The sequence below is a fragment of the Cynocephalus volans genome, chromosome 7 (genome assembly GCF_027409185.1).
Source record: "Cynocephalus volans isolate mCynVol1 chromosome 7, mCynVol1.pri, whole genome shotgun sequence".
In the NCBI taxonomy this organism is placed as follows: domain Eukaryota; kingdom Metazoa; phylum Chordata; class Mammalia; order Dermoptera; family Cynocephalidae; genus Cynocephalus; species Cynocephalus volans.
Genome location: NC_084466.1, coordinates 71,409,281 through 71,420,393, shown reverse-complemented (window position 1 = coordinate 71,420,393; position 11,113 = coordinate 71,409,281). Strand labels below are relative to the sequence as shown.

Sequence of the window (11,113 nt, the reverse complement as noted above, 5' to 3'; positions counted from 1 at the left end):
TCATTTTATAAATGTCACCCTCGCTTAGGCCTCGTGTTTCCGTGTTCTATTTTTTGGTTGTTGAACCAGAATTTAAAAGAATGAACGGCGAGATGATAAGGCATATCTACGGGCGCCCCTATTTTGGTGGCCCGAGAAAGTCCGCGTTGTCCACCGCCTCGAGGGGAGCGGAAGGTGGTCACAGGGTCAGCTCGAGGCGCCTGATGAGGGGGCGCACCCGGGGAATGCGGAACTGGTCCTTTTTTATTTTCTTTCGTCCTGCTCTCTGCTCCTTTGCGTTCTCAAAGCCAGCGCCTCCAGGGAGGGGGATTGGAGATCGGTACTTCGGCCCGGGAACCCGAACCTCCCAGGCGTGAGGCTGTCAGGCTGCCCGCAGCCACCCGCAGACCCTCCTCCTCCCTCGGCCGGCTTCCCGTCTGGTCATGGCGAGATTCTGGGTCTGCGCGGCCGGTGCCGTCTTCTTTCTTGCATTTCTGGTTTTGCATTTGCGGTTTTGTGGCACTCCAGTGAGTTGAGTAGTGAGGATAATGACTGGTGGGTGTATGGGTGGCAGGGCTGGGAGGAGACGCAGCGGTCATGGGAATGAAGGTGGCGACCCCTGGCCCCCTCACTAGCTCGTCTCAAAGCACCTGGGTGGGACTGAACCTCCGAGGTGTTGCCTTGCTCTCATAGTCTTAAAAACTTTGTATACGGTACATCGCCTTTTTCCTTATTTTCTCGTCTTCCGCAGTTCCTACTACAACTTCATATAATTTTGGTCTTTAGCCTATTTCTTTGGAATCATTTCAGTTCAGCAAACTTCTGGTTGTCAAGACATGCTTAGAATAACTCTCCCCAACCCTCCCCCCACCCACCCACCTACCCCCCCTTTTTCCCCCTTACCTAGAGGGTAAACTCAATCTTAACCTTCTGATTTTATTTAAGGTTTTAAGGAAATTTGCTTCTCAAATTTCCTGGAGAACTGAAAAACTTTTTTACCGGCTGGATTTGGGTTGGCCTAAGCATTCAGAATATTTTACTGGAGCAACATTTGGTGTTGCAGTTGACTCACTCAATGGATTGGTTTACATAGTCCAAGTAAGTAAAATTGGGATTTAAAAAAAAAAATTATGAACACCAAGGAAACAACAATCTGTTTTACTGTAATAACTAACCATATGCATTTGTTATGCTAATTGTGCAATTTATTTTTGAGTTGGTTTCAAGTATTTTGTTTTGAATGAGATAGATGTTAATACTGTTAGGTTTTAAAGTTGGTTTTCAAACGTTAACCTTTAATTTTTGTTTCTCTTTGCCAAAGATTACCTTTCCTTAAAACTGAACTTATCTAAGCAGTTATCTTTGTATACCTTCAGAGAGGGGATAACATCCCAAAGGTATTAGTGTTCACAGAGGATGGATATTTTCTACGAGCCTGGAATTATACAGTTGATACACCTCATGGTATATTTGCAGCCAGTACACTACATGAGCAATCCGTCTGGATCACGGATGTAGGAAGTGGTATGTGTAGTAATATCTATTAAATTATCTTGCTAGAAATCACATCTTTGCCCATGTTCTTGCTTGTACCGTCTAAAATCAGAGTTATCAAATCTGATCATAATTTCTTTAATGATTCGTGAAATTACTTGTTTCTAAAAATCTTTATATAGTACTTCTGCAGAATCAAGACATTTTACAAGGAGGCTCTTATTCCTTGAACTTGTCAAAAGGATGTTTTCTCCTTAAAGCATCAATTGCTCTTCTCAGATTAAATAACTAATACTCTTGCGAAGCCAGATAAAATGGCAGTCTCTGAAAGCAAATGAATGGAATCCTTGACTCTCGTTTTCCTTTACTGGTTCTCTGTGAAAAGAGATTGTGCTAAGAAACCATAACTGCATTGTTGCCCAAAGGTGCAAAGATTTGCAGAAGCTGGTTTTAACGTTTTTGAAGTTCTACTGACTGAAGTATGTCTTCAATCTTCCCTCCTTCAAATATTTTTAGTAGAAAATGCTGAAAAATGAAGTAAGCACAATTTAATTTACAGCTATAGAGAAAGTTTCCCAAGAAAGCAGTTTATCTGCTTGTGGCTTAAGATGAGACAGTACCAGAGACAGCCTGGCATCACCTTAGGAACTGAGGGAGAAATGGGAGGATTAAGACAATACAAGCGTTCTTCAAAAAGTTCGTGGAGACATTTGTGTTGTCTTTTAATTCTATTGCTGCGTGAAGTACCCTTGTATTTCTAGTATTCTTTGGCTCAGTGATGTTCTTGATTTAAAGGAAATCCTGTTGCCCCAATTCTGTCTAATTCAGATACCATGTTTTGGAATTAATGAAGTCTCAGTTTTTATATGTAGTGCCATTACCACATCTGTTCTCAGAACCCAAAAGATTTCTGGGCCTTAGCTGATGACTCATTTATTTCAAGCTATGTTTTAGATGTAAGATCTGGTTAAACGAAAACATGTAATCATTCTAATAAGATTTGACTATTGTCACTTTTTTCCCCCAGGATTCTCCATTAATGACCTTTACTATTAGTTCTATTCATTTATGCGATCCATTTTCTATTGACTTCACTGATTCCCAGAAACAAAAAGAACACAGATGATCTCTTCATTCTTTCCATTATAGCTTGTTTTCCAACCCACAGATCTAAAGACAGTTTTTATGTTCCTTCCCATTTTTAGAAGGTATACATTTCCTCTAATGAAAATATGGCAAAAATCAGCCATTTTTTAACAAAACATTATTTACTGATATTTTGTCCCTTTCTTCGTTTCTTTAGAAATGAGATTTGCGTATTCTCTTATTGCTATAAACTTTAGCTCGTGTCCAAATCAAGTATAATAATAAATACATTTTTCAAGATAGAATTGTAATGGAAGCTGATTCATTTTATTTCTGGTAAGCTCAGTGTATCCACTTTGTCTTTTGAACACCTTTCAATAGTTTGGTTTTATGTGCCTTCAAGTTGATTTCTGTTAAGCTGTATGATTTTCCCTTATTGATGTTATATTTTATGCTTTTTTTGCAAGATCATTTTAACTTAAAGAAATTTTAGCATAAGTGAGACAGTAAGATACTAGTGATTTGGAGAGATTATTTCCTTCTTAGGAAAGCGAAATTAATGGATTGAATTGGATTTGTTTCTACTAGGAGAAAGTAGTTTTAAAAATCCTGTATTATGGGGCCAGCCCCATGGCTCACTCGGGAGAGTGCGGCGCTGGTAGCACCGAGGCCTTGGGTTCGGATCTTATATAGGGATGGCCGGTGCACTCACTGGCTGAGCATGGTGAGGACCACACCGTGCCGAAGGTTGCAATCCCCTTACCAGTCAAAAAAAAAAAAAAAACTGTGTTATGAAGACCTTTTTTGTTGACCTACTGAAATTTGTCTGTATGTAAATGATTGAAATAACAGTTTTAAATATAGGTTGTTCCTTTCACAGTTCCTTCTTGTTTTTCTTTTACAAGAAATGCTTGTTCAAGATCATGAGATTAAATAGAACATGGTGCACCAGTAATTTAACATCATGAGCTTTCTGTACAATGAGTAAATTTTTTTGTTTGGTTTTATTTATTTGAGTTTAGAATCAATCAATTTATTTTGGAATAGTTGAGATTTTAATTCATAAACAAATTTGACTGTAACTTATGAAGAACTTCTATTGCTTATCAATTATAACATTTAATTATCTAAGCCCATCAACCTTTTCTAACTGTTCTATCAAGTTTTTACTCTCAGCTTATTTGAAAAATGTGAATTTTGTACTTTGGCTTTATTTGTGAAATGTGTATGTCTATCTTTACAGGATCCTTCGGTCATACTGTTAAAAAATACAATTCCTTTGGTGATCTTGTTCAAGTCTTGGGTACCCCAGGCAAAAAAGGCATTGGTTTGAATCCCCTGCAGTTTGATAACCCCGCAGAATTATATGTAGAGGACACAGGAGAAATTTACATTGTGGATGGAGATGGAGGATTGAATAACAGATTGATCAAACTTTCCCAAGGTAAATGGGACAATTTACAATTTATTTAACAATAAATCACTCTGATGACAGGCCTGCTTATTCTTCACCAAAGGCTAGGAGTTTCCTGCAAAAGGAACTGGAGATAGTATGTGAATTTACAGTGGGCTTAAGAGGTGAGTGGGTATCCATTCAATTAAGAATGGAAAATTCAGGAACCTGGAATCCCAGTGTCAGGTATCCTGCAAGCTGATTAATCAGCAGGTGGTTTGTTGGGTGCCCTGCTCTGTTTCCTCAGTAGTATTAATAGATGCAAATCTGTTACATATGAAACAATTAAATTTGATCTATGGTACTGATTGTTAAAGTAAAATAGGAATCAGAAGAAGGAGAAACTAAGTTGACTGGAGAAATAAGATTACATGAAGGAAGTAGTTCTTGAACTAAACTGGTTTTGGTGAGAAGACAAGAAGAGTGGGTGGAGAATTCATGGAGGTTTTATCTTACCAGGTCTACAGGTGGTCACTAGCAGAAGAATTGCTGAAAGTGCAGTTTTGAACAGTGGAAAATAAGATTTGAGATGTCCTTGAAAACTTATCTGAGGATTTTTGAAACTGTATTTTTGCCTATGAAGAATCTTTAAGGTTTTTTACTAGGAAAGTGATGTTACAGAAGCAGAGTCTTTACAAGACACAATGCTGTATCAGATTATATTTTGAGCGAGCTCTGTCATTTGGAGACTATGTAGTCAGTTTATCACTTAGGAACTGAATTTGGTTGGTAACAGTTAAAGGGAGGTAGGGTGGGGATAAAACAAGAATCCAAAATATTCTGTAAAAGAAAGAAACAACCAAATTTGGTAGACAGATTGAATATGGGTATATTAGCTTCCTGTGACTGCCATAACAAATAGTCACAAACTAGGTGGCTTTAAACAACAGAAATTTATTCTCACAGTTTTGGAATCCAGAAGTCTGAAATCTGTAGGATAGGCCATACTTTTTCTAAAGGCTTTAGGAAAGGAAAATTCTTCCTTCCATCTTCTAGCTTCTGGTGCCTCTGGCATCCCTTGGCTTGTAGCAACATAACTCCAATTTCTGCCTCCATCTTCACATGGCTCCTTTGTGAGACTTTGTGTCTCAAATCATTCTCTTCTTTCTCTCATAAGGATTTAGGGCTCACCTTAAATCCCAGATGACCTCATCTCAAGATCCCTAACTTAACTATACCTCAAAGACTGTATTTCCAAATAAGGTCATATTCATGGGTATTTGAGATTAGGATTTGGATGTATCTTTTGGAGGACCATATAGTTCAATGCAGTACAGTGGGTAATAAAGGAGACAGACTATAAAAACATAATATGAATTTTAAAGCTCAGCGAGTAATAATAGCAAACAACAGATAAGTTGGGAAGGGGAACAGATTTTATGGTCAGGATGACATGAACCCTAAACAATGATTTTGAAGCAATCATGAGAAATTCAAGTGGAGGTAATAAATAAAGAAGTACATTAATTGCTTCAGGCAGTTTTTTTGTAAAGCATAAGAAATAAGCAAATGGGTGTATAGACAGGAAGCCAGGAAAGCATAGTCAAGTCAACTGGGGGTATGATCAAATAGTTTTTTGCAACTTTTATCACAAAATATAACATGCAAATGCATAAGACATTCTATGTGTTACTCTGACCATATATATTTACTGTTTATAGATTTCATGATCCTTTGGCTGCATGGAGAAAATGGTACAAGGCCTACTGAGTTCAGCATACCTCACAGTGTTACAGTTGATCCAACTGGTCGGGTAAAAATACAGTGTCATTTTATCTGGGACTGAGTGTCTGAATGTGTGTGCTTACATGTATCTAGGTGTGTATGGGCATATATAGATAGATCATGGTGTGCATGTGTGTGTCTGGTCATGTGGATATGTATGTGTATTAGTGGGTTTGTCTGGGCAGTTACTCTGGAGCTGGGTATACATACATTCTCTTACAAATGTTTGGGCCTATAGTGAGAGGGTTTCTTAAATATTTAGAAATAAGCAAAATAGATTTTCTATATCGTTTAAAGGATACAAGGAACCAATAATGGATCCAAACATAATTCAAGTTACCTGGAAAAAAAAAAAGTTGCTCTCCTCCTTGGATAGCTCTACTATAAGTGTTTGAATATATTTTCAATCCTCTAGAAAAAAATGTGTTGATCAAAGGGAAAGGTTGGAAAGGTTAACCTTGAAACTTGAAAAAGAGAGCCACCTAAGCAAATTCTCATTCTAACTACCTCTACTCTGTTTGGGGAACAGAAAGCCTTAACCAACAAATTTCAATCATTTTCTCTCTTTCACACATCCACTATCACCTCTTTTGCTTTTACTCACCTTTTTTTTTTTTTTTAAACCAGTAAGGGGATCGCAACCCTCGGCATGGTGTCGTCTGCACCACACTCAGCCAGTGAGCGCACCAGCCATCCCTATATAGGATCCGAACCCGCGGCCTCGGTGCTACCAGCGCCGCACTCTCCCGAGTGAGTCACGGAGTGGGCCCTTTATTCACCTTTTAAACATAGGTATCACTTCTTTGAGGTTACCTTTCAAACAACCAAACCCCCACCAAAATTTTTTGTATTAGTTTCTCATATGTTTTTCTGCAGTAGCCTGTACTGCTCCAGTATTGTAACTATCATGCAGTATTATAATCATTTATCTGTCTCCCCTAATAGATTATAGGCTGTATGAGGGCACATACTGAATCTCTTTTGCTTTATGTCTTAGTGCTTAGCACTTAGTAGTCATTTTATACATATTTGTTAAATGACTGAATGTCTTGATGTACAATGTATACATAAGGTTACCTGCCTTCATGCTGTTAAACATTTAAGCCATTTCCACTTCTGATTCTTTGCTCGGCAAGCAACCTTCTAATTATGGTTTGGCTTCCTATGTTGACAAAGTGAGAATGTTTTGATCATTAAATCTTTCTTTCCACCATAAGAAATTAACTGATCATGTGAGAACTCGTATGTAAATTGGGAACTAGAAATTGGAATTCTGGTTTTACAAATTCTCTCCTGAGCTTGGTTAATTACTCCTCTTCTGGGCTAAGAAAACGATTTCAGAGCCTATGAGACCTAGACCCAAGTAAATTTACCATGGTGAGGAATGTCCTTCTAAGAGGCCTTGGAGATCATTTGATGGGGATACTCTGGCATTACTGAGTGATGAAAAATGAGAATGTTAATTTATACATACTTGTTTTTTAATAACAACAGCAGTACTGTTGTGAACATTTTACATGATTAACTCATTTAATCATCACCACACCTTATATGAGTATAAAAAGTTAATTAGTTTCACAATTAAAGACTTGTTGTTTTTGTTTCTTAAACAGGATTTCCCATAATCAAAAATTTTTAAGTGTTGAATAGGGAAGATAATGTTAACAATCTAACATATTCTTTAATCCTAGAGTCTAAACTATATTTCCTCCTTGGTCATTTGTCTGAGAAACTGATCCCCTAATCTTTAAGGAAATCAGCCCTCAGTAAAGAATCATAGATCAGGAAAAGACCTTGAGAAATTAACTTATTTAGGCATCAGCAACCTCTCTAAAATGGTATAATGAGTCTTCATTTGTTTCTGCTTGAAGATGAATTCAGTGGCCACTAAAATTCGCACACATTTACAAATATATGAGTATAGTTAGGATTATTCTTTCTTTCTTTCTTTCTTTCTTTCTTTCTTTCTTTCTTTCTTTCTTTCTTTCTTTCTTTCTTTCTTTTTCTTTCTTTCTTTCTGTCTATCTTCCTGTCTTCCTCCCTCCCTCCCTCCCTCCCTCCCGTTGATTATTGTGGCCCATTACCAAAACCTCCCTCCTTCCTCCCTCTTCTCCCTCCCTCCCTACAACCTCATATCTGTTCACTTGTCATATCAACTTCAAGGAATTGTAATTGTTGTGTCTTCTTCCCCCCCCCCCCCCCCAGGTTATTTGTGTATGTATTTATTTATTTTTAGCTCCCACAAATAAGTGAGAAAATGTGATATTTCTCTTTCTGTGCCTGACTCGTTTCACTTAATATAATTCTCTCTAGGTCCATCCATGTTGTTGCAAATGGCAGTATTTCATTCTTTTTATAGCAGAGTTGTATTCCATTGTGTAGATATACCACATTTTCCGTATCCACTCATCTGATGATGGACATTTGGGCTGTTTCCAACTCTTAGCTATTGTAAATAGTACTGCAATGAACATTGGCAAACAGGAATATACCCAGAGGAAAGGATTATTCTTAAAAATAGTCCCTGAATCTACAGACCCAAGAAATCCAAAGGACCGGAAGCAGGGAGATTAGGTCATCGGGGTTGGCCCTCCCCTCCAGTCCATTCTTTCATACCTCTCTGCAGCCCTAGCCACATGTCATCAAAAACCATCTCACTTTTTGTTTGCCATAAGTTGCATACATACAATACGTGAAATGTCATTTAGAATGAAACTAACTTCCAGTTTTATAATAGTTCCTTAATAACACATTACAGCCTATAACAAGCATAAATTAAACCTATTATTATTCTTTATGTGTTACTAAGACCTCCCAAACTTCCTCTTTAAGTGGTTCAGCACTTTGGATGTACCTTGGTAATAGCAGGTATCAGTTTAATGATATTACAGTATGAACGAATACCTCACTTCCTGCTATCCTGAACTCTGAGAAGTAAGACTGGTTCTTTTTGTCTTGTTGCCTGGCGCAGGAACTGATAACCTGGCAGTAATTACTGAGAGTCAATGCTTGTTAGAGGACTGAATGAATGTTGTCACTTTTTGGTATCTACTAATCCTCTGCATTACAGTGGAGTACTACACTTTTTTAGTTATTCAATGTTTAGTACAGTAGAGCATTATAGGTTTTGGGTTAAGACAGATGGCCATTTAGATTGCGGCTATCACACTTGTAAGCTCACTTGAGACAAGGCGTTTAACCTTTCTGAACTTTAGTTTTTCCCTGTCTGAAAATGAGGCTTATAATGCTTTCTTCTTTGGGTTCCTCTAAGTACTAAGTGAGATGATGTGTATGAAACTAGTGAAAATAAACATTCGTTCTCTCCCCTTCTTTCTTTTCATGTTGTGTATCTTTTTCAATTAACATTTTTTGGTTTCTCAGGTGTGGGTTGCTGACCGGGGAAATAAAAGAATCCAAGTATTCGATAAAGACACTGGGGAGTGGTTAGGAGAATGGACTAGTTGTTTCACAGAAGAAGGACCTTCTTCAGTCAGGTAATTGTTTCTTTTTATTTTAAAATGCTTGTTTCAATCACTTTATGTTACTTACTTCCTCTGAATATCTAGCTGAAAGTTGAAAATACTTCCTGTTAATTTTAAGAACAGGAGAAATAGAAGCAAGTGTACAGAGAAATTAGAAAACTGAAATTTTCAAATCCCAGATAAAGTCAAACTTAAATTTCCAGTGCTCTGTGGAAACCCAATATCAGAGATAATATATACCTGATCTATCCTACAGCCTTTACCCTGGAGATACATTTGGTAAATTTTTAAATACAGGATGAAAATCAAAATCTGAGTCTGTATTTTGAGATCAAGCCTAACACCATTCTCCATTAGTTTTATTTTGTGTCGAACTATAATACTGATTTTTTTTTTAAATTTAAGCTAATCTTTGTGTCTACCATCACAGACCTCTTACTCCTTCATAAACAGAGTTAGATCAAATTTAAATTCTTTTCAAAAGAATCAAGTAGGTAGGTGCTTCCTCCTGTTTAGTACTGTAGGAGATTAAAATGTTGAAAAATAAACATTTATATTTATTCTACACAAATTTATTATTTAAAATGTTTTTCTCTTTAGATTTACTCCTGATGGGAAGTACTTGATTGTAGCCCAGCTGAATCTTAGCAGGCTCTCTGTTGTGGCAGCACCCCCAGTAGGAGGCATTGGCGACTGTTCTGTGACCAGCACAATCCAACTAGCAAATCAAGTTTTGCCACATCTCTTAGAGGTCGATAGAAAGACTGGAGCAATCTATGTAGCAGAAATTGGAGCAAAACAAGTACAAAAATATGTCCCTCTGAATAACTGTATTCCTTCATTTGTTTCATAATCTTTCTTTTCCTGGAGATATTTCAAGTGGCAGTTCAGATTCTCAAACTGATTGTTAGTGCTTAAAATGATGTTCAATAATGTCCAAGATTTGTTTATGTTTACCTGATATAGAATCAGAAAGATTTGTTTTTATGTCATTAAGAATCATATGTTTTGTTGTCATTCTTCATACTTAGTTTTACTTATAAGTGCATAGGAATATTTTAATGAAAGAAATGTAATTTAAAAAATGGGGTCAGAAAGAGGAACTAAGGTTGTTATCTGGTCATTTGTCCTGGTAGATGAATTCTCTGGGTTAAAAATGGGAATAAAAATGAGTGCACAGAGTAACTCATTGAATTTCATGGGAAAGACTACAAACCTCTAGTTTGTTCGACTTACATAAAATGAAATGCTTGAGAGATTGTGAATGAGATGGGCAATTGATTAACTTGAGGACCCACAGAGTGTTAGGTCCTGAGGACTCAATATGAGGAAGCAGGATTGTCTGCCTTTTGAGCAGCATACAGCCCAGTGGGGAGACAAGTTGGCAGTCACAGCACAGTGGCAGCAGTGCGTGGGTGGGGTGGGACTTTTGGGAGGAGGAGCACTACATCTGGCTGAGGGATTCATGGAGACTTTGCAGGGGAAATCATTTCGAGCTTGGACTTGAAAACCGAGGACGAGCTTACCAAGGAGGAGAAAACAAGTGGTCCAGGTGGAAGAAAAAAGTTATAAAAAGTTATCAACTTGCTGTGAACTTTGGTAAACTTTTAGGCTTCTTTAACAACCCAACTTGGCTTTGGTTTTTTAGCCATAAGGTAATTAATATCAACCTTTAAATGTAGGAATAAAATGACTGGTGTCTAAGTACATTACTGAAAGGGATGTTTACAAATAACTAGAATGTTTTTTAAATGAAGCATTAAAAATAGGGCTTCTCCTCAATGCTTCCTTTTCTTTTCTTTTCTTTCTATTTTCTTTAACATGAACTCAGTTCATTCCTAACATTTGTCTACCTCAAAGAAGTGTCAGAATTATTTACATGGGAATGTGCCAA

General features: G+C 37.3%; 1 protein-coding gene across 1 annotated transcript; it reads left to right on the top strand.

The window, feature by feature from the left end:
- The first annotated feature begins 161 nt into the window (after positions 1–161).
- On the top strand, positions 162–10,624 carry NHLRC3 (NHL repeat containing 3). The gene is made up of 7 exons (XM_063103335.1): positions 162–506; positions 925–1,077; positions 1,356–1,503; positions 3,803–4,003; positions 5,674–5,765; positions 9,119–9,231; positions 9,820–10,624. Exons 1-7 carry the CDS (start codon positions 423–425, stop codon positions 10,070–10,072), a joined length of 1,044 nt encoding a protein of 347 aa, XP_062959405.1. The 5' UTR covers positions 162–422; the 3' UTR covers positions 10,073–10,624.
- Positions 10,625–11,113: the final 489 nt, after the last annotated feature.

Excerpts from the sequence above, each read along its gene's own strand:
- NHLRC3 (XM_063103335.1), top strand. The coding sequence starts at position 423 with ATGGCGAGATTCTGGGTCTGCGCGGCCGGTGCCGTCTTCTTTCTTGCA. Across the intron at positions 1,078-1,355 it reads GATTGGTTTACATAGTCCAA|AGAGGGGATAACATCCCAAA; the intron begins GTAAGTAAAATT and ends GTATACCTTCAG. Across the intron at positions 4,004-5,673 it reads ATTGATCAAACTTTCCCAAG|ATTTCATGATCCTTTGGCTG; the intron begins GTAAATGGGACA and ends TACTGTTTATAG.